The 21,271-nt window shown below is 62.3% G+C and overlaps 2 protein-coding genes across 10 annotated transcripts in view; one reads left to right on the top strand and one right to left on the bottom strand.

The window, feature by feature from the left end:
* The window catches only part of MROH1 (maestro heat like repeat family member 1), a 52,889-nt gene extending 34,348 nt beyond the window's left edge, over positions 1 to 18,541 (top strand). For all 8 annotated transcript variants that reach the window (XM_064507994.1, XM_064507992.1, XM_064507993.1 and 5 more), the window contains 12 exons: positions 314 to 468; positions 1,371 to 1,536; positions 2,323 to 2,519; positions 9,345 to 9,482; positions 10,825 to 10,939; positions 13,207 to 13,353; positions 14,444 to 14,632; positions 15,270 to 15,422; positions 15,575 to 15,709; positions 15,940 to 16,042; positions 16,992 to 17,057; positions 18,166 to 18,541. In XM_064507994.1, the coding sequence (XP_064364064.1) occupies positions 314 to 468; positions 1,371 to 1,536; positions 2,323 to 2,519; positions 9,345 to 9,482; positions 10,825 to 10,939; positions 13,207 to 13,353; positions 14,444 to 14,632; positions 15,270 to 15,422; positions 15,575 to 15,709; positions 15,940 to 16,042; positions 16,992 to 17,057; positions 18,166 to 18,251 (1,650 nt within the window). In that variant the 3' untranslated portion in view covers positions 18,252 to 18,541. The remainder of the gene's footprint in view (positions 1 to 313; positions 469 to 1,370; positions 1,537 to 2,322; positions 2,520 to 9,344; positions 9,483 to 10,824; positions 10,940 to 13,206; positions 13,354 to 14,443; positions 14,633 to 15,269; positions 15,423 to 15,574; positions 15,710 to 15,939; positions 16,043 to 16,991; positions 17,058 to 18,165) is intronic.
* A 1,491-nt stretch (positions 18,542 to 20,032) lies between these two features.
* Positions 20,033 to 21,271, bottom strand: part of BOP1 (BOP1 ribosomal biogenesis factor) — a 51,115-nt gene continuing 49,876 nt past the window's right edge. For both annotated transcript variants that reach the window (XM_026114804.2, XM_064507997.1), the window contains 3 exons: positions 21,087 to 21,171; positions 20,586 to 20,693; positions 20,033 to 20,361 (listed from right to left, as the gene is read on the bottom strand). In XM_026114804.2, coding sequence (XP_025970589.2) covers positions 20,208 to 20,361; positions 20,586 to 20,693; positions 21,087 to 21,171 — 347 coding nt within the window. In that variant the 3' untranslated portion in view covers positions 20,033 to 20,207. The remainder of the gene's footprint in view (positions 20,362 to 20,585; positions 20,694 to 21,086; positions 21,172 to 21,271) is intronic.

Raw genomic sequence — 21,271 nt, 5'->3', positions numbered from 1 at the left:
TGGTCTGTGCATGAACTTCCTATTTGTCTTAACATGCATTTTACAGCTTGCAGCGAGTGCTGGGGTGTCTCCCTGCGTTCAGCTCGAGTTCCTCCTAGGAACTCGCTTGCTGAGGTTCTCACTAACGGTGCCGATGTCAAGGCTGGGGTTTAGCGTGTGCCTTGCCGGGAGGCCGTAGCACATGGGTTAAATGCGTACTGGCGGGTCCTCTTTGCCCTGGGAACGCTCTGCAGGGTCATCCACCTGGGCTCAGGTGGAAGGTGACACCAGGCGCTTGGCGTGCCCTGGCCACCGCTGTCTCTTCTGCCCGCAGGTGCCCGACATCATGAGCATCATCCACAGCAAGCTGCAGGAGGTGGACGAGGAGCACGTCCGGAAAGCGGCCCAGCAGACCGTTTACATCCTGGCCTCCCAGCACAAGAGCGTGGTGGTGTCCAGCCTTCTAGGCAGCTCGCTGCCGTTTGATAGGTACCCGGCTTGCGCTGCCACGGCCGCCCGGCGCCTGCACGTGCTCCGTCACTGCCTGGGCTTCAAAGCAGCTTCCACTTAAGCTGCAGCTAATCTTTTGGCTCCTTATGCCAGTAATCAGACCCGGCTGGAATTTCCTTTGTGCGCTCAAGGATCAGCACGTCCACTTGCTGTGCGAGTTGCCTTTAGGGCAGTCTGCTAGCGGCTGGCGGGGCTTAGAGGTGCTTGCAGGGAGCGAGCAAATCCGGCTCCAGAGAGCCCAGCGTGGCTGGGTGCTCGGTGCTGCTTTACGGGGGTCACCTCCCCTAGAGCACTCGAGCAAGTCATCCCCCGCCCCGGGCTGAGACCTGGACGGGTGTTATCCTCTTCCGTGTGCCGGAATTGCTGCTTCATTGCCGTAATTGCTGCTTCGTTCCCACCAGGGAAGGCAGGCTTAGAAACCGTGCGGGGCAAAGTAGGACCTCTCTGGCTGCAGGCTGGCCTGGACCAGAGGGTAGTCAGGAGCCCCGGGGTTTCGTGGCTGTGCGGGAAGCTTTGGGGTCACCTGCCAGCAGCTGCTTGGTGGTGATCGCGCGGGGGAGCCCGTGCTGCCAGCAGAGGCTGCAGTTGCTCAGCTGCAATATTCCCCTCGCCGGCCGCCCCGGTGCTGGTGTGAGCTGAGGACCTCCCGGCAGGGCTGCAGCCGGGCGCTCGGCACAGTCGGAGCGGCGCTGCTAGGCCAGGTGGCCCTTGTCCGGCTGTGACTCACTGCTCGCCTGTGTTTCTGTGCCGCGGATGATGTGACCCAGGTGTTCCCCGACGTGGGGAGGGGGGTGACGCTGCTCCGCAGGCAGAGGAGCCAGCAGCAGAGGAACGGCGGCGGCTGGTGCCAAAGCAGCGCTCTCCTCTCCGCCCTCCTGCAGCCACACGTGCACCATGTGGAGGTCCCTGGCCACGGAGCCAACGCTCACCGCGCAGATCTTGGAGCAGCTCCTGGAAAAGGTGAACAGGGACGTGCCCTACAAGGAGAGCAAATCCTTCCTCCTGGGCAGCAGCTCGGAGCGCGTGGCGACGCCTCTGCCTCTGGCGGTGAGTGGCGCGGGGTGTCCCGGCGGCGGTGGGCTCCGGGCCGCCGCTGAAGATGCCGTTCCAGACACCTCCACCTGGAATGCTTTTTTCATTTCCTTGGCTCGGGGGCTTGTGCCAGGCGCGGACTCTGGAAATAACGCATCGCTGTGTAATGCCTATTAGAGCTAATCCGTAGGCTCGTAAAAAGCCTCTCAGGTGTCCATCCTCAAGGGAGACCACTTTGCATTTTATCCCTTCAGAAAAATAAACCCAGCTTGGCAGCTTTCTAAGCAGTAAAGCAGCTGTGAAAATTTCCTCCTCCTCTGAAGAACCAAGTGCAGATGGTACAGAATCAGTCGCACCAAAAGCAAACACTCCTCCCTCCCTGCTCTGCTTTTAACACCCCTCTATGTTGTGCCGTGTAATTACGGCTTTTTAAATTGGCCGGAATAGGGCTCTGCAAACGCAGCGTACGTGTTGTCTTCCTGCCCATAAAACCTGAGCTCTTGGATCTGCACTCCTTCCCCAGGTACAGACTTCAAACCTTGCCTTCCCCCAGCTGAAACATCCAGGTTTCCAGGGGAGCAGCGCTTTTAATAGCATCTGTAGCTCCGACGGAGCCGCATTTGGGATGCGGAGAGGTTGTGCTGCAGCGAACCTGGGTGCTTTGTTAGGTTCTGCAGCGCAGGAGCGGGGAAAAGCTCCGGCTGCCTCGCTAGCGTTTGCTGGGTTATTTACTAACAGAGCTGTGGGAGATCCCCGCCTAAGCCGCTTCTCCCGCGCGCTCTCTTCTCGCTCTCTCTCCAGGCCACATGTGCGCTGCATGAGATCATGTCTGCTCCCGAGTCTGGGGCAGCGGTGCTGGGACTCTACCCGCGGTTGTTTGTGACTCTCCTGCTGCGAGTCAGCTGCACCGTGGGTGTTCAGCTCCCGAAGAACCTGCAGAGCCGCGAGAGGAGGAGCGCCGGCCCCGGCGCGGCCCCCCGCAGCCTCGAGCCCTGCAGGTACGGCCGCCGGAGCCGGGTGCCTCTCCCACCTGCCGCGTGGAACTGGTTTTTGTTTTTAGGAACACGGCGTTTGTGCGATCCGACGGCCGGGTAATAGCACACGGGCCATAACGCGTTAGGTATGAAGGCCTGACCTCTGCCGTGTGGTTAGGGCTCTGGCTTGTGCTGCAGAACAAGAATCTCTAAATTGGGAAGCATTAAATCAGCCACTGCTGCAGCCGCGGCTCAGATTCGCTCCTGAGCTCTGGCAGCCCCTGTGCCAGAGCCCTGCTGTATTGGGTTACGACCGTGGCCTCCCGAAAAAGCCCTGCTGGCTTTCGGGAGCGGGTCTCTGCGCGGGGCCCGGAGGGACTCCCCGGGCACGTCGGAGGTGGATTAGGGTTTCGTGGGGGAGAGGGGAACGGGGAGGGAGACGGGTTGCTTCCTTGAAGGATGAGGAGGGGAGGCTGGAAAGAAGTTTCTTGGCTTCCCGGCGTCAACGGCTGCAGCGTGCCTCAGCCACGACGAATTACTGGCTGCCTGAGCAAACAAAACAGGGCCGCGCTGTCTTCTGGGGCTAAGGCTTGTCCTCCTGCAGCGCTTCGGGTCTGTAGCGCGCCGAAACGCCGGCGAGGAGTCCCGGGACGCCCGGGTGGCCGGGGGGAGGGCTGGCGAATGCAAGGTTGCTTTTGGGGAGCTCGGGCTTTGCTTTGAAATTAATGACGTTGCCTGTAACCAGCCTTTAACGGGCTCTTCCTTTACGAGCTGGGAGCACGTGCTTGTATCCGTGGTGCTAAGGATCTCTGCAGAGGTGGGACGTCCTTTCACGTGCGAGGAGCTCTGGCCGGCGGGGTGGTGGCATGAGCTTGGCCAGGCAGTTCAGCTCCCCCTTCCCCTGGCTTCTGACCACGTCATCCCGACTTGAGCACAACCTTAACCGTTTGGTTCCCCCCAGCCAGGACCGTGCACAACATTCATGCTTCGTTGTCAAAGGTGGGGTAAATGGTCCGTGCAGGGTAATAGAAATATGCTAGTCCCCTGGATTTGGTGCAGGGCTGTAGTTTGTTGCAAAGGGGGACTCGCATCCGTGAGGGGTCTCCTGCGGGCACCGTGCTCTGCCGCCCGGGGAGCCGCTCTGCCCTGGTGCCGAGGGTCTCTGCTTACGCTGGGCTGCATCTGTAGGCCAAAATCTCCCGGTCCTGGAGCGCGCCTCTCGAGTGCTTGCATCAAGTGCCGATGTGCTGGGCGTGCAGCCAGGCGGTCTGCTGCCTGCCCGGGACGCAAACAGCAGCGCGCGCACAGCAGCTTTTTGAGGAGCGGATTCAAGTCCTGGCCTGTTCCTGAGACTGGCACTTTTTAAAAGTGGCATTGTAAAAATGGTTTCTTTCGCTGCTGCGAGAGCCCCTAAAACCCAGAAGGGCTCGTTGCTGAACCCGGGCGAGAGTCGCTGCTGCTGTGTGCTCCTCTGCTTGGGCCAAACGTCCCGGCTCCAGAAACCCGGCGGGTGTTTGCTAGTGTGGAGGAGCACCCGTGCTGGCTAATGCACGCAGCCCCTTAGCTGGGTCATCTGCAGAAAGTGGAGGTGCTGAAAGGATCCCTGCAAGTGCCGCTTTCCCCTGGTGACGCAGGAGGACGAGGACACTGCGCCCCGCTGCCCGGTCTGGCTGTGCAGGGTCCCCGTCCCGAGCCGGGTCGCTCCGAGCCTGCCGGCGCGGGGCTGGCCAGCTTGCTGACCGCCGCTGCGCGGATGCCGGCTCGTCGGCGTTTCCAGCCGCGGTGCCAGGAAGGGTGGGAAGTCCTGAAGCCAGAGCGCGTGTTAGGCGAGCTGGAGGACTCCTGCCCCAGGCTCCGACAAGTTGCTTCCTGAGAGCATGACGTTGGGCTGCGATCCAGGGTGTGGGGGGGCTGCCAGAACTGGGAGGCTGCGGAGGGCAACGCAAGCCACCCCGTCCTGCCCTGGAGGGAGGATGCCAAGTCTCTAGTTCCTTGCAGGCATCAGACTTCTCCCAAAAGCTGGATTTGTGTGAAGAGCCGGTTCCCCAGCTCTTGTCTGGGCTCCATCCCTGCGCGTCTGCTAGGAGCCTGCCTGCGTTGAGCAGCACTGGGCAGTTGCTCTCTCCTCCTGCCCCTCTGGGCTACGTTCGAGACGCTTCAATCCGTAGGAAGGAGCACCAGGACTTGTCTCTACGGCATCCGTAGGCGACGTGGATGCGAGCGGGATGCAAACGGCCCCGCTGCCGTGCACAGCGGCTCTGCCCGGCTGGGGACTCCCGGGGAGCTGCCCTGGGCTGTGGGTGGACGCCGGTCATCCCGTCGTGCCAGCGGCTCTCTGCAGGCTTCAGCACTGCACGTTAGAAGCAGATTAGGCGATTCCAGCTTACAAGTGGTACTTGCACTTGCTTTTTTTAAAGCGCTATAAGCTTATGGGAACGTCAGGGTTAAACCCGTGTCAGGGTGAGCAGTAGCAGGGTGCTGCCCGGGCTGCAGGCACAAGGGCTGCTCGGGAGAGCAGGGCATCCCTCCTCCGAAGCTGCTCCTGTTCAGCCACGTGCTTGCACGTACCTACGAAGCCCCTGGTTAGCTAAATGTCTGAAGATTCCCCTAGAGCTTTGATTGGCCTGCGTGGAAGAAGCTGTGCCCTGGTTTTTGAGTTTTATCCTCTTGAGGGTTTTCAGACTTGGGTTTTTTTACCGGCTATTATTAGTCTTGGGAAAAAAGAGGCCGGAGGAGCCCACAAAGACACCAGACAAAGTGGCAGCGAGTTAAAAGGGCTCTAGCATCACTTGGCAGTTCATTTGTCAAATGCCAACTGTGAAGCAAGGCCGTTTCCTTGCACCGAGGGGCAGGGTTGGAATGGAGGGGTAGGACAAGCGGAGCAACGCCCGCCGTCTGCCCAGACGTGCCGTGGTGGGCCCCGTCTTCACCTCGGAAAGCTGCTGCTGATGCAGAGGGTAACTTCTCCAGCCTGGAGATGTAACGAGTGGAAACAGGTTGTTGTGCTGGATAGCAGGGCTGCTATCTGATTAGTGTTTTATTTAGACCACACGTTAGAACAGAATTAAAACAAACCCAACGTGTTGGTGCAACGTTGGTTAACGTGGAGCCCAGCTTGCCTTCTGCCGCTGCTTTGAGCGCAGAGCTGGCCAAACGTGTGACACTCGTCCTGTTCCCCCAGGGCTGCGGTGGGGAGGGATGGCTTCGTGCGGATCCTTCTAACGGGAGCAAACCCTTGTGCTTCCTTTGTGGCTTTGGGCTTGCGCACCCAGAACTGTCTGTTCTCTTCGCGCTCCTCTTCCTTAACGACTCCTGGAAGAGAGGCCTGGGCAGATCGCAGCCAGGCTCCTTACCATAACATGAGGAATACTTAAGAAAACTTGAAGTAACCGGTTGCCTCCCGGGGAAGGAGGCCTCGGAGCCAGAAACTACTGCTCTTCCTCCAAAAGCATCTGGACTCCGGACAGGATCGGGGACGCAAAACCAGGATGCCGTCCGTGGCCGGCAGCTCCTGCACCGGAGCCGGGAGCAGACCGGTCTGCGTGCCTCGTAGCAGCAGGGCTGCAGTTCATCCCGAGTGAATCTTCCGTGTCCAAGAGCCCCTGGATCCGTGTCCCAGGAAAAGGCGCTGTGCCTGCCAGGAAATCCAGAGGAGTCGGCGGTTCCCGCGGTGGGAGCTGCGCTTCCTCGACACCCACCTCCTCGGCGGCGTTGACACGGGTGGGAGCATCTCTGCCTGGTGTCCGGCCATTCCCGGGAAGGGAGCTCCGCCGAACCGTGTCCCCGGAGGCTGGCACTCTCCTGCCGGAGCCGGACTGGGCTGCTGGCTTCTCCCAGCCCGCTCCGGGGCCGCGCGCAGGGTTTGCTGGCTGCGGCGGCGCAGGTCGTGCCGGCGGGGCTTTCCCAGCTGGGCTGAATCCGAGCCGAGGACGCGAGGGAGCAGGAGCCGGTCTGCGTGCGGGGCGCTCCAGAGCAGCTCCGCTTCGGAGGCCGCGTCTGGGCCAATTTACGCAGCGAGCAAAAGCAGGCTGGGTCTCGAGCGGTTCCCCCGCACGCGGGAAGCAGGACGGCTGCTTCGTCACCGCGCCTTGGGCTCCGCTGCCGCTGGCACGCTCGTGCCTGCGTTGGGTTTCCTTACGCCGTTTCTCAAATCTCTGCTTAATCTTGCAGGTGTCACTGCAAGGCAGCAACGTTGTCCTGGCCGGGCATCGCAGCGACGAGTACTCGGGTGACGTCACTGTATTTTTGGGAGCAGGAAGAGGGTTAATGTCTTGCTAGCTTCCAAAAATGACTAGATCCGGTCGAAGGGGCCAGGAACGGCATGTGGTGCCCCTCCGAGGTGCGTGTCTGCCCTGGCTGCGTGGGTGCAGGCAGGTAGCGGTGGCTCGGTGTCCGTGAGGTCGTTGCTGACTGATGGAGGGGGAATCGTCTTTGTCCAGCGTGCAGAAAAAAAGGCAGAGATGTGAAATTCCAGCCTTGTCCCAGGAGCTGGTTACAATATCAAAGTAATTTCCTGTACGCGTTTTGACTTCTGAGTCTTCATGATATTTAAATGCCAAAGAGAGATGGTAAAGGTGAATATGATAGCTTGGCAGGAAGAAGAGTTTGGAAGACACAGGCTTTTGTTGGAAAGGAAGGAAGGGTCTGTAGGACACTGGAAAAAGCAAACCTTGTGAATGAGCGACTCGAGCCCTCTGTCTTGCCGGAGCAGCCTGTCTGCAGTGGCTCACCGGCTCTTCTTGCTTCTGGCTGCTCCGCTCTCGTGAAAGGCGAGGGAGAGCCTGGAACTGCGGCTCGAGACTCCAGGGCCAGGAGTGAGATTCAGGTTGGGCTTTGGGGCAGGGGCACTCCCTGGCAGCGAGGACAAGAAACATGGGAATAGACCAAGAGGTGCAGAGATGTGTTTGGACTTGAGACTGTCGTCGCAGCCCCGAGTAGCTCGGCGGTGCCGGACAGCCCTGCCGCGGTGCCCTGGGCCGACCGTTGTCCCAGCGGTGTCCTCAGGCCTTCGAAGAGCCGAGCTGGATGGCTTTAGCTGGAGGGGCAGTGGGGGGTCCAGCTCTCCGAGCGGACGGGCGCACGTGGAAGGTGCATCGCGCGCTCCCGCTGCGCTGACCGCCTTAACGCACGCAAAGGCTGGGTTTCGTTCCAGGCTGCGGGGAGGAATTTTTGAGGTCGGAGACTCACCCCTTGCTATGGGTGCAAACCTCTCCGAACGAAGACACTTGTGTATCATTTCACAATCTCTGCTGCAGCTTAAGAAGAGGGAACTAAAGATAGCTCAGAAGGGCTGTGCATGCTGCAGTAAATACTTTGTTTAAAAACTGTTTGAAAAGCTTTAAGATCTCTGTGGCTTGACTCTAAAAAAGTAAAAAAATAGGACTGTTATCTGTGCCAGCAGGCTGGCATGGGAGTGGTGGTGGAAGGATACTTCAGCCTAAGGTTTTCTTTAACTAGTCATTAATTCCTTGCTGTCCCGTGACCAGGGACACATGAGCACGCCCACAGACCCTTTTGCAGTCAGGGCATTCTCAGAGTAGAGCAAACTGGCTCAGTAAGCGTTCAGGGTCCTGCTCTGCTGTTTCCATGGCTGGCGGATGCAGCTGGCCGGCTCCTCTGAGGCACGCGCGTGGCCATGGGCTTCTCTGGGTGGGTTTCATGGTGCAGCCCCCGGGCTCTGGCATCTCCTGTCCTGCAGGTCCGGAGCTGCAAAGGCCATTCAGCTGCTTTATGTCTCTTGGTGGGAGCAGCGTGGGACCAGCCAGCTTCTGGCCAGGTCCGTGGAGGATGCAGCTGAAGGTGCCTGGGGGCTGAAGCTGCAGGGAGGCAGGACGTCCCCGTGCTCGGAAAGCAGAGCTCCTGCCCAGCAGTGGAAACGGCTGCACCAAGCAGGGCAGCAAAGCTGCTTCGTCCTCTCCCTTGTCTCCTTTCCTCTCTGCTCTTTATGCATTTGTCCCTGGAAGAAGCTCAGCTTTGGCCCTGAACGATGCTCTGCTTCTGGAAGTGGATCCTCAAGGCGCTTGTCCTTGGAGGAGACCCAGCCTGGGTTTATTTTCCTTGTGTATACAGTGGGTCGGTGTTTATTTTCCATCGTTAGTCTTGACTTTGGGCGCGGTGAGGGAGAGATCGTATGTCTTCATTAAGGAAAGCTGGGGGTTGTTTGGGTCTTCTGCAGCCGCGGCGCGTGGCTGTGAGCCCCAGGAGCAGCCCTGGACACCGTGGGCTCCCGGAGCTCGTGCGGGAGGGGGACCGTCCCTCCGAGCGCCGGTCCCTGTCACGGCAGCTCAATCCGCTTCTCCGGGAAGCCAAAATAGCAGGACCTCAAGTCGTAAGCTGAAAGACCTTCGCTCTGAGATGCTCTTTCCAAGTGGTGTTTTCTTCGTGTGTGTGTGGCAAACACATTCCTCTTGCTTGTATTGAAGCCTAAGATTTATCCATTACTAATATTTGTTTTGTTTTGACAGGGTAACGTATGTTTCCCATATGTTGCTCCGTGCTTGCAGCAAAATAATCCCTACCTATAAAATATTAATGCAAAAAAAAACCTTCTTAAAGTACTTCTGGACTTCTTTACTTTTCAGTCTATTGTCTTGGATCACTTTAACGGCAAATGTCACGGTGTAAATGGAAGTAGCAGTGAGTTATGGCTTTGTCTCACTCCCGCTAAAGCCCTCGCATAACTCATTCAGTCCTCGAGTACCCTAACGCCTCCGACCGCCCCCCTCTTCCCGCGCTCCCTTTGCGAGAAGTCCCGCTAATTTACTGCCGTGTGAAACGCCGGACGCGGGCCCCGCGCCGTGCCGTGCCGTGCCGTGCCGTCGGCCTCACCCGCGATGCTTCTCTCCCCAGCCGCGCCGTGGAGACGCTGCAAGCCATGCTGGCCCGCGGCGGCAGCGAGGAGGTGGCCCGGGCCGTGGGCAGCGCCGGGGGCTGGGAGCTGATGGGCAGCGCCGAGCGGCACCACGACGGCATCGCCGTGCTCGCCAGGTGAGGTGCTCGCCGCTCCCAAGGACGGCGGTCCCCAAGGACCCGAGGGCCGCAGCGAGGGGAAGCGCTCGCGGTAGTGGCGTGATGGCCCCTGGGATGGACGTGCAGGGGGGTGAGGCACGCTACCGGGGCCGCGGTCAGGCTGGAGGCCGCCGATCGCTCGGATCTTTTAGAGAAGTACCGCGGAAATGCTGCTGCTAGGTGCCCGGCTCCCTGTCCTGCCCCGGGGCGAGCGTTGCCAGGGCTAGGAATAGGAATGCCTCACCAGGGCGGCCGCAGCCCGGGGTCCAGCTCAGCGGAGCCTGGTTCAGCTGGGGACTTAGCTTCTCCTCCACCCAGTGCGGTTAATAGCTCTTGGACGGCTCCGGAGGAGACGACCGGTTTGGGATTTTCCAGTATTTGCAAAAATGCTTTATTGAACCTCCCAAACGCTTGAGAGCGTCTCATCCGAAACGAAGCCCGTCCCTGCCAGCCGAGGGCTGCTGGAGCGGGCGCCTTCCAGGGCTCCCCGCGGCCGCGGTGCCCGGGGTGCCCCGGGCCCTGGCTCTGCCGAGGGGCCCTGCCCTGGGGCTTGTCCCCACACGAGCAGGTGGCAGGAGGGCAGGAGACGAGGCCAAGCCGGGTTATTCCCGGCTTCCTCTCTTCTCGGTGTTAAACTGCCTCTCCTGCAGCTGTCCGAGCGAAACACGAGCTTCGCCTAGGGCAGAGGCAGGGTAAATAGGCTCAGTCCCCTTCTGCTCCGAGCGACGCTGCGCTGCTCGGGATGGCACGCCAAACGGGGCTTACGTGGTCGTTAGCTTGTTAACGAGGCCGCGTCAGGGGGAGGGAAGGGGCCTGGGCGGCGGCGGAGTGAGGAGTGATGCAAAGCCGCGTTTCGGTGGAAGAGGACAGGGTGCAATCGATGGCGCGGACCCAGCGTGGGCACTGGGAGGAGGCCAGACAAGCTGTTGGCGTTTGCTGTCCCGAACGCAGGATGCAGGAACGTGAAAGGCAGCGCCGACGCGGAGCTGGTGGCACAAAGCGGGCGAGGGAGGCCGCGGGCTTGGCGGGCAGGGTCTGCGCGGGGCGCGACGCGGGGCTTGGCTCGCTCCGGCAGACCCCCGCGGCGGAGGGTCGGGTCGCCGCGTGCCCCCGCGTGCTCCTGGGAAGCCTGGTCGAAGGCGGAGGCTGCGCAGCCGGCTCAAGGTCGCCAGAGCTCCGCGGGCTCAGAGGGCGCGGGGGTGACCGGCTCGGTTTCCGTTTCCGCGGTGCGGCGGGATGGTGGTTCCTCGTGCTGTCGCGTTTCGAACCTCCTGTTCGGAGCGGCCCGGCGCGAGGTGACGCGGGACCGTTGTGTTCGCAGCGCGATGGCGCGGCACGCCGGCCCCAGGCTGCCCCTGATCGTGAAGGACCTCATCCCCGTGCTGAGCAGCGTGTTGGACAACCAGCGGGTCACCGCCACGGCCTTCCTCGCCGAGGTGAGAGGGGCGAGCGCCGCGGGCCGGGGCGGCTCAGCTGGGCCGGCTCCGTCCACCCTCCGGGCTCGACCCTGCGGGAGAAGGGCTGAAGCTCCAAGGGTTAAAGCTGCCTCCAGGCGCGCGGGACAGCGCAGCCGCGAGCTGTCCTCATCGGCTTCCCGGCCCTCCGGTAGAGGGGATGGCAGAGGAGCGCGTGCAGGAGTCCAACTCTTAACACATCACTGCAATGAGCCAGCAAACCATAACTTTATCCTTACATACCACCTTAAAGAATGAAGTGACTCAAGTCCTTTCCTCTCGCCCGGGGCAGCGCCGTAGCCAGCAGACTGTAACCCTATCTCTCCGCACATACCACCTTAAAGCCCTGGGCCACTCAAGTAGTTTTTGTTACATAAAGGAGCGCCTTATGCCAACAATGCAGAGCTATATCCCTGCTTATAAACCACCTTTTAAATTCTCAGCTGCTTAAGCAGCCCGGGATTAAGGCACTGTTTTTATTTTCTGTTTGGCTGGGGGAGCTGATGGCCCTGCTCTTGGATCCCGTCCCAGAATCTGCTTTAGTTTTGGAGTGTGGTTGGCTCCCTGCATCCTTAAAGGGTTTAAAATAGCAGCTTTGCCTCACCGTGGAGCTGGAGGGGAAGGAAGCAAATGCCTGTGTCTCCCTCTCTCAAAACTGATGAGGTGAGAGCTCAGTCCCTTTTCTCGGGGCTGTGCCAGTGACGGAGATGACAGAGGGGAAGCGAGGCGGGGAACGGCCACTGGGCTCTAGCGAAGGGAACCCGCGGGAGCCGGCAGCCTTTCTGCAGCGGGGTCGGAGGGTCCGCGCCGTCCCACGAGGTCTCCCTCAAGTCCAGGGGGTCACTCGGGGGCTCTGCCGGCGTTTGCACGCGGGGTGTGCGACCGGGCAGGGCGGCCCCGCGGCTGCCCCGAGCTCTGTGCTCCCGTCACCCGGGACTCCCCGGTCGCCAGGGCCCTCTCGGCATCGGGGCCCGGCACCGCAGGGAGTCCCGTGGGACCGGCCCCCCCGACCCCTGCCCGGGACCGTGGCCGTGTCCCCGGAGCAGCTCCCTCGGCAGGTCGCTAACCCAGGAGCCTCCCCGCAGAGCCGGCTTAGCGCCGGCCCCGCTGTCGCAGGCAATTAATGTCCTTTTTGTAACGTGGAGCTCGATTGCCTCAGGAGGAGCTGGGCTCTGCCGGGAGAGCGCGCGCCGTTCCTTGGAGTTCATCCCACTTCCGTGCGCGGCTCTCCCGGCAACTCGGGGGCTCGGTTACGAGGGTCAGTGGGAGAGCAGCCCTGCAGCCTTCGGCTAGCCAGGTCTCCTGAAATAGCCTCCTTGAACTCGTGCCTAGCCAACTTCTGTAAGCGCGTCTCCGAGCGCTCCCAGGGCTCCAGGCGAGGAGCTCCTCGCCAAAAGCTCCGGTTCTGCTGCTACCAAGTCGCTTGGGGATGTTCCCTGCACAGGGGGCTCCGGGGGAGCGCTCGGTGCTGTAGGGTGGTGGGAGCCAGGGAGCGATCCCTTGGACCGGTCCGTCATCCAGAGAGCGCTCCTTCCCGGCAAGCTGCTGGCCGTGCCGCCGGGCCTCTCTGCGGACCGGGAGGATGCACCTCAGCCCGGGATCTCCCCGAGCATCCCCGGGGCATGGGCGTCTCGCTCCCTGGCGTGTTCTGGTGCCCCTTGGGCAGCTTAACCTCGACCGGGCTCATGAAACGTCGGCCAAAGGAGGTGGCGCCAACCTGGCAGCAAAACAAAGCACAGCTTTAGGTTTGATTCAAGGTAATGGATTTAGGGCTGGTAGGTAATGATACAGAAGCAAAAGGCTGCAGAAGAGCATAAAGCACAGTCCTCATCTCATCTCCGGTTGTTTTCGTAGCTGTCCTGACCTCACCTGGAAGGGGATCTTGAGGGTCGGCAGTCCAGCTTCTGCATGGGTGCTGGCCTCCACCCCAAAGCGAGAAGCTGCTGAGTTTCTCCTGGCTGTCAGTGCTCAGCTGGGCTTCCTGCTGCTTTGGTGCTTGATTTCCTTGATTTACGTGTTAGAAATTATCACAGATTCCCCAAGCCTGAGTACGTGGTTGGGGTGTAAGGGTTGAGAGTTCCTCCAGTCATGTCTCTGGATGATGCTTGCATAGAGCTGGGAGCAAATCAAGTCTGCCCCAGGCTCTTTCCCTCTGTAAAAGAGTAAGAGCACCTGAAATACAGATGTAATCTCCATCACGATTTGGGGCATCACCATCCTGTTGATGCGGAGGCTCTCTTTCGCTTTAGCTTCTCAATAGCAACGTGGTGAATGACCTGATCCTGCTGGAGACCATGATGGACAACATGACGGGCAGGCAGAAGGACTCCTGCATCTTGGTGCGCATGCTGGCCCTCCGAGGGCTGGGCAACATCTCCTCCGGGGCGCCAGAAAAGGTAAGAGCGAACTCGACGTCTCCTACCCCGAGAGGGTCCTTCCCAGGGCTGGTGTCCAGCTGGGGAGGGGGGAGAAGAGGAACATCGAACCCCTCGTGGTGCCGCTCGTTGAGGATGGACCAGGTCTTTGGACAGGGCTGTCTGCCGCGCTGTAACTCTAGCGAAGGGATTCCCACGCGTGATGGCACCTCGAAACCCAAGGTGGTAACTGTCCGCACGTCTCACTGTCGCCGGCAGGTGCTGTTAGATTGCTCTGGTCCAGATTTTTTGACCATTTTAAGTGATGCCTTTTATAAAAGCCTGTTTTTGGAGCAAAGCACGGCATCTTCCAGGGGAGGGGGCTGGCCCAAAGAAGCCAGGTCACCGCTGCGTCTGTGTGACGCACGCCAGGCCGCTGCTCTTTGCTCTTGCGTTGCTCCTGTGCATTTGCCAGCTGATAAATGGTTTCTTTAGAGCTTAGCTTAGCCGCGGGGCCGCCGCTTGCTCTACCTGGTTCCTAATCAGCGGCAGCGCGGGGGCTTGGCAGGCGCTCGGCTCCGCTCCGCTCCGGCACGCGGGCCTGCGCCAAGCCCGGGAAGAGGTCACGGGCAGGTCAGCCCCGAGACAGACAATACGCTACTGTGATCTGCCACTAAAATATAAGTAGCTACTAAAAATACCTTTCTGCTGGCGTAGCCAGGTCAGAGTCGCTGCTCTAATAGCATCCGGCGCTCTGGGCTGCGTGAGCCCAAGGGAAGCGAGAGCCGTGCAGCTCGGCGAGGGCGAGGAAGGGCTGGAGCATCCACGGTCCCGGCAGCAGAGGGAACGGCCCCTCGCCGGCTGCTCCGCCGCATCCCGGGCGGAGAAGAGCCGAGGGCGTTGGGAATCCCTGCGCCTGCAGGAGAGCTGCCTCCCGCGCTGCTGGCGCGGTGCCCTGGACCTGCCCGTCTGCTCTGTTCAGCCGGTCCGGCTCGAGCCACCTCCTCGTGCTCTTCGCTGGCGTTACGGTGAAGCGAGGCTGCTCGGAGGTTTCCCTCGGGAAGTCCGGAGGGCGGATGAGTAGCGGACGCGTGGCCGGTTCGCTTTGCTCCTGCTCGCTGTTCCCTTGCAGGTGAGGAAGCACGGGGCCAAGCTCCTGGCCTCCATGGTCAACGGCATGGACGACAAGGACGATCCCCACAACCTGGTTGCACTGGAGGCCATGTCCAGTCTCTCCAAGCTCCTGGATCACGTGGAGGAGAGAGATATCCAGTCCATGCTGCTCCACATCGCGATCAGGATCCGGCCCTTCTTCGACAGCGTAAGGAGGAGCCCCGGCAGTGCCGGCGAGGTGGAGCTAGCGCGGTGGTCGGCGTGTTGAATGCCTTGTCCAGGGCGAGCCGGAGCCTGCTCGATGGAGGGGTGGGACCAGGAGCGCAGGGCTCTTCTCGGGCGCCGCGTGGCTCCTTCCTTGCCGCGGCCGGTGCTGCGGGGCCGGGCGGGAGGCGGTGCAGGCGCACAGCGCTCCTGGCCCATGTGCTCTGGTGGGTCCAAGCGGGGAACTCAGAGCCGACACAGTGCTGAGGACGGACAGCAAGATGACTGGAAGGAGAGGGGCCCTTTGGGTGGATTTACATCCCAAACGGGGCCTGCCCTCAGCCCCAGGGGTTTTGTTGCTTCCTGGTGAAGGATTGTCCTGGAGATGTCTCGTCTCTCACCTCTGCTGTGCCTCCCCAGAGCAGCTGGGGACCAAAGTGTCCCGAGAGCAGGTTTGGGCCTGGCAGCAGCATTTCACTTGCCGCTTTTGATGTCCTCAAGCCTCCGAAGCAGAGCAGGGAGGTGGCAGCAGCAGCTGTGCCACGTGTGCCCCCAGGCACGGGCAGGAGGTGCCCGGCATGGACCAGCAGCCAGGCACAGGCGGCCAGTCCCCCCTGACAGCTCCTCGTCCTCGCTTGCAGGAGCAGCCCGACCTCCGCAAGTCATCCATCGTGCTCTTTGGCAACCTGACCAAATTCAGCGAAGGCAACTGCGAGGTCTTCTTCGAGCAGATCCTCAATGGGCTGGTGACGCTGCTGCTCCATCTCCAGGACCCGAAGCCGGAGGTGGTCAAAGTAAGTGCCCTGCTGGCTGACGGCATCCTGTCCCGTGCCGGCTGGCAGGTACCGGGGTGCCTCACCTGGGCGTGGAGCAGCCTGCGGCGGGGAGGCTGCTGGGTGTCAAGCTCCCGGACGCGTGCCGCAGCCTCCCCCTCTCTGTGCCGCAGGCCTGCAAGTTTGCTCTGCGCATGTGTGGCCCCAGCATGGGCTGCGAGGGGCTCTGCGACATGTTCCTCAACCACCTGCGGGAGGACCGGAGCCTGCACTACGGGGAGTTCATGAACAACGTCTGCAAGCACCTGGTGAGCGGCAGGAGGGACCCCGGCAGCGCGGCCGGCTCCTCGCTGGCCACCAGCCCTGTCCACAGGGACCTCCGGGTCCTGCCGCGGTGCCCTTGTGTCCTCGTGGGCCCAGTTACGTTCCTGGGATAACGTACAACCTGCTCAGGACCTCTGTCCTTCTGGGTGGTGGTGTCGGTGCTGCAGGCAGCCGGTCCTGGGCCCTTGGTGACCTCCTCTGGTCTCTCTCCTAGATGCAGAGCTACCCAGAGATGCTGAATCGCCTCATTTCGACCAACCTGTTCTATTTCAAGAGCAGCTGGGTTGACATCAGAGCAGCTGCGCCCATGTTCATTGGTAAGGCTGCTCCCGAGACCCTCCTTGCGTTCAGCGTGGGCCTCCTTTCCCCAGCAGTTTGCGTGCGTGGCTGTTTGTGCTGTCCGGGGAAGGCCTGGCGGTCCCCATTCTGCTAGAGCAGCTGCTGGAAATGGCTGGCATCATCTGGTGCCTCGATGCCCTGCAAAGCTGCGTCTTGCTCTGCCCCAACCCGGGGACAAGCACGCTTGTGACGTGCCTGGGTAGTGCCAAGACCACAGGAACTCTCTGGCAGCCGTTTGCCTCCAACGCTTGCTGGACGTGTGGCATCTGCCACGACCAGCTTAGATGTAAAGCGTGTGGCTGGGTCTAGCCGTGGTCTGGGTGACAGCCCTCCATGGGCAACTCGCGTGGAGATCTGCTGTCTTGCAGAAATAACGACCTGCTTGGGGGCTGCACACAGAGGTGACATGCTCTAACTGGACCCAGTTGGGATGGAGTAAAACCAGTTTATTCCATCATTTTAAAGGTTCCCATACTCAACTTGCAGCATGTAAATATAAGGTTACTGTAAGGTTGCATCACTTTCACCCGTTTCGCATGTGTGAGGTTGCAGCTGGTGCAACATCACGCTGCGTTTGGCCGAGACCCCAAAGAGCTCTTCCATCAGCTGAACTGCGGTCAGCTTTGCCCATTAATGTTTTATGAGCAACAAGTTTGAGGAGCTGCAGCGGGGAGGATCCGCCCCTTGTGCCCTCCTGGCAGGGGTCTCTTCGGGGCACGCGTTGCGCGGGGCGGCGTGTGCACAGCGCTTACGACGGACGCTCCCCACGTGAGCTGTGTTGCAGGGTTTCCGTGGAGACTCCGCACAACACGCTAATGGCACGGATGAGTGACTTGGCACCCAGGCTGCCTCTGTTACCTCCTTCCTCAAATTGAGGGATTCTCGGTGGGCTCCGGACCAAGCCCTGACTGTGAAATTCTTCCTCAGGCTTTCTCGTTCTGCACGTGGATGAAGACCACTGTCAGCAAGTGGACCTGGACCAACTCATTTCCTGTGAGTAGGAGTCGATCCCTTCCCGCCTGCCGCCTCCTCCCAGGAGCAGCGGCCTCGGAGCGCCGCGCGGCCGGGCCACGGGCTGGGCTGCCCTGCACGTGCCCGGGTTGACGGCAGCGGGGGAACGCGCTTCCCTGCCCGGGGAGGGCGGCAGCCTCCGTCCCAGGTGCCTCCGGCCTGGGAGAAAGGAGCTGCTGTGCTTCTCCTCGTGCCCGCGACCGTCCTGGGGTGCGAGGGGCCCTGGGAAAGGCCGTGGTGCCCCGCGGAGGTTGGTGCCCGTCGTGGCCCCGGCCCTCTCCTTGCAGAGAGGAGCTGCACCGTGGCCGGGGCAGCACAGAGCCCCGAGCACCGCGGTGCAGCACCCGGGGCACCTGGCCGGGGCTCGCCCGGCATTTGCAGTGGTTTAGCGTAAGCAGAGGGGCCTTGCAGCGCGCGTTCGTAATGCGTTAACTGTTAAAAGGCAGAGTTAAGGCTCGTTACGAGGGGCTAATAAAAAGTCAGATTGAAGCTGGTGGCATTTTGGAGCAGAGTTAAGTAATTTTCCTGGATTTCAGGGATTTTTTCCCTGTCACTAGTGACCTCATAGTATATAGTAATGCATGGAAACTTTTGGATTGTTCCAAGAGAGCTTAAAAAACACTAAAAAAGGAAAAACTATCTTTCCGTTGGCTCCCCGAGCCCTTCCAGAAGAAAGAGGCCTGTCTGTTTGAAACAAGTGAAAGATAATCTGTGTGTGTGTGAGTAATAGCTGGAGGCAGCGGGCCGGATTGGGTTGCGCGAGCTTCCCGCATTGAGCGGATCAGGCGAGCGGGGTCCGGGGAGGGCGTCGGGCGCTGGGGGCTGCAGCCCGCCCGGGGGGAGCCGAGGGCCTTCGCCGGGCCGCGCTCGGGCGCCGCGTAAACAAGCTACTGGAAAAATGTTATTATGCTTTTTACTGCTAGGAAAAACTACCTGGATTGTTTTCTTACAACCGGGAGCGGTTCCAGGCGTTAGGAAATGGTGCTGATAGAGGAGGCTTGGCCCCGCGAGCGTCTGCAGCTCCGGCCCGGCCCCCGGTGCCGCCGGCGGCTCCGGCGCGGGGGCCCAGCTCTGTGCTCTCCCCTTGCAGCTCTCAACCTGCTGCTGAAGGACCCGGCGCCTGCCGTGCGCGTGAAGGTGGCGGAGACGCTGGGCCGCCTCGTCCGCATCCTGTGAGCCGCGGGGCGCCCGGCTCCGCCGCAGCCACGCTGGGACGCGCTGCTCGCCGCCCTGCCCCGGCCACCGCCACGTCTTCCCGCGCCCAGCGCCCGGCCCGGGCCCCCCTGCCGCCTCCCCTGCTCCCCGGCCCGGGGCTCCGCCGGCTCCCGCACCGGCGGCTGGGGACGCCGTGGGACGGGGACCATGCTGCTGCCTGGGGCCCCCGGTGCTGCTCGGTGAACGTGACCATCCTCTGCCTCCAAGGGACTGTACATAAACTATTTTTAAATAAAGCTCTTTGCTCCTCACCGCCCGCCGCTGCAGGAGTCTCACTGGGGAGCGAAACCCCCCGGCCGCCAGTCTCCCTGGGCCCCACACCGTGGCCGTGCCAGCCGCGTCCCCTCGGAGCCGGGGGGGGGGGGGAAGGGGGGGGAAGGGCCTCCCCAGCGGGCCCCCGTGCAGGGCTCCCTTTCCACAGGAGTCTCTTCAGCTGGGAGCTGAGACTGGACGCAGCTCAGCACTGTTGTGGTGGTGGTGCTGAGGGTGCTGAAGGGGGGGAGCTCTGCTCCAGCCTCAGTGTCCTGGCCAGGCTGGGTCCTGCCCTGGTGCCCCCCCGGCCATTCCTCTTTGGGGGTTTCTGTCCCTGCATCACCCCCTTGCTGCGCTTGAGGAGCCTTGTGAGCCCCTGGGGGGTGGCACAGCCTGGCCATGCGCCCTGCTCCGGGCTCCTTTTGTGTATTTTCCCCTCCAGGCTCTGCTGCTTTTCCAGCTCCCAGCTCTGTGCTGCTTCCCGGGCTCCTTGTCCAGGGGAGGGAATGACCTCGGTGGGCCGGGGACCCCTGTGGACCAAGGCCTTGAGCTCCCTCTGCAACCCCAAGGGGAAGTGGGGCACAGCCTGGTGCTTAAGCTTGCAGAGTCACCTAGAGCCTTAGTGTATCAGTAGGGCTCAGAGCGAACAAGCTGTGAGGGAAGAGCTGCTTTTTTGCCCCTTAGGTGCCAGCAGTGGTTTATGCCCTGTGTTGCAGGGGGTGAGAGGCCGCTTGGGGCGCGGCGGTGGGTGTCCTGGCAGGGTGCGATGGTGCCCGCAGGCTCTGCCGCTCGCTCGGGCCCCGGCTGTGCACGGCGCTGGGCGGCCGCCGCGCTGTTTCCGTTGCTGCTGCACATTCCTGCAGCCCTACCTGCTCCCCGCGCCGCGCAGGCCCGAAATATCTCGCAGCTCCCGCGGCCTTTCGGCCCTGGCGGCGGCAGCAGGATTCCTGGGATTGCTGGGCAGGGAGTCAGGCTGCGCCCCGGCCAGCCCCGCGCGCCTGCCAGCCTGCCGGGGCGGGAGCCGCCTTTTTCCACTTGTTAAAGCTCCTGCCCAGGCCCCAGCGCTTTATTGCGCAGCGCTGGCTCCGGCGGGAGGCGTTTCCTGGGGCTCCCCGCGCCGCGGGCCGGCTGCGCCCGGGGCCGGCGCTGCTCCCCGTTGCCCGGGCAGGACGGCGGGAGCAGCCCGAGGGCACGCGGGGACAGGCTGGAGACCCCGGAGAGGGCTGAGGTCCGCTGCATCCCTGCAGCCCCGTCCCTCCTCCCAGCCCTCCATCGCTGGCGCTGTGCCGCAGCCTCCCGCTCCTCCATCCGGGAGCCTGGCCGGGATGGGACGGGACGAGCCGTGCGCGGCGCTCGGGGGGCCCAGCCTCGGCTGCAGCTTCCCAGCGGCACCAAGAGGCTTTAGCGAGTCCGTGTGGCCCCGGGGCGTCAGTCCAGCCCCGGCTGCGGCTGAGCTGGCACCGCAGAACAAAGCGACGCAGCCCCAGGACTGTATCCAAACAGGTTTAATGAGCGATTCCCCAGGAGTCCGTGTGCAGCGCCCCGGTGCCCGCGCAGGCCCCCGTCGGAGCGGCTGCGGCCAGAGCGCGTTGGGGGGGGGGGGCCGGCGCTGCCCCCGCCCGCAGGGAGCCCGCGTCGCGGCGATGCACCGGCGCCGGGCGGCAGCTACGTGAAGAGCCGGACGGTGCCGTCGGCACCCGACGAGAAGACCCAGGGCTGGGTGGGGTGGAAGAGCACGTCGAGGACGCCCAGGTCCCAGGTCAGCGCGTGGCCCTTGAGCACCTTCACGGGCACCAGCAGCGGGTTCTGCAGCAGGTCGCTGTGTTGGAGGAGAGCGGTCAGAGGGGGGGGGCTTTGGATCCCTCCTCCCCACGGTGCTCCCCTGGAGCACAGCTGCCCCCACGAGTGCCGGCACCCCCGACGCGTGGGGCAGCGCACGACCCTCCCTCCTCCAGCGACCCTTCGGGGCACCGCGCGCTGTGCCTTGCCGGCAGACGGAGCGCTGGACTGCCGATCCCTGCGGATTTCCCCCCCCCCACCTACTTGTAGACCATGCCGTGGCACACGATGACACTGCCGTCGTCGGAGCCCGAGGCGAAGAGCGGGTAGTGCTTGTGGAAGGCCACGCTCCTCAGCGCCTTCTTGTGATGCCTGCAAAGGCCACGGGCAGTCAGGGGACGGGGAGGACGCCCGCCCTGCGGCTGTGCCGCCAAGTGTCACGGGTCCCAAGCTCTGCTGCAGGGCAGACAGGGGCAACTGGGGCAGACTGGGACCTGCTGGGCAGCTCTCAAAGCAGCCCAGCACCCCCCCCCCCCCCCCAACACCCAGGCTTGTGCTTGCTGTCCCCCCCGCCCCAGCTCGCACAGGACCTGCGAGACACCAACGTGCTGGGACAGGGACATCAGTCTGGGCCTTCCCCTGCAGCCAGGTCCCTGGAGAGGGAACAGCCCTGGGAACAGGCCCGGGGTGGCTCCGGGGCTGTGGGGCACGGCTAAGCGGGAGGCCCCGCACACGGGCAGCCTCCCTGCAGGGCTCGGGGCTCACCGCAGCAGCTGGTAGGGTCTGGTGGAGAGGTCCAAGTCGAACCAGGCCAGCTTGCTGTCGTAGCTGCCGCAGATGATGTTGTCACCTGTGAGAGGGACCACGGTGTTACAGGGTGGGGGGGGGGTCACCAGCAAACTCGCACAACGTCCTGGAGCATCAGGATCTCCCAGGCCCTGGCTGGGCAT

The sequence above is a fragment of the Dromaius novaehollandiae genome, chromosome 2 (assembly GCF_036370855.1).
Source record: "Dromaius novaehollandiae isolate bDroNov1 chromosome 2, bDroNov1.hap1, whole genome shotgun sequence".
Taxonomy (NCBI): Eukaryota; Metazoa; Chordata; class Aves; order Casuariiformes; family Dromaiidae; genus Dromaius; species Dromaius novaehollandiae.
Note: the sequence above shows the minus strand (reverse complement) of the source record. Positions and strands in the feature narration are given on the sequence as shown.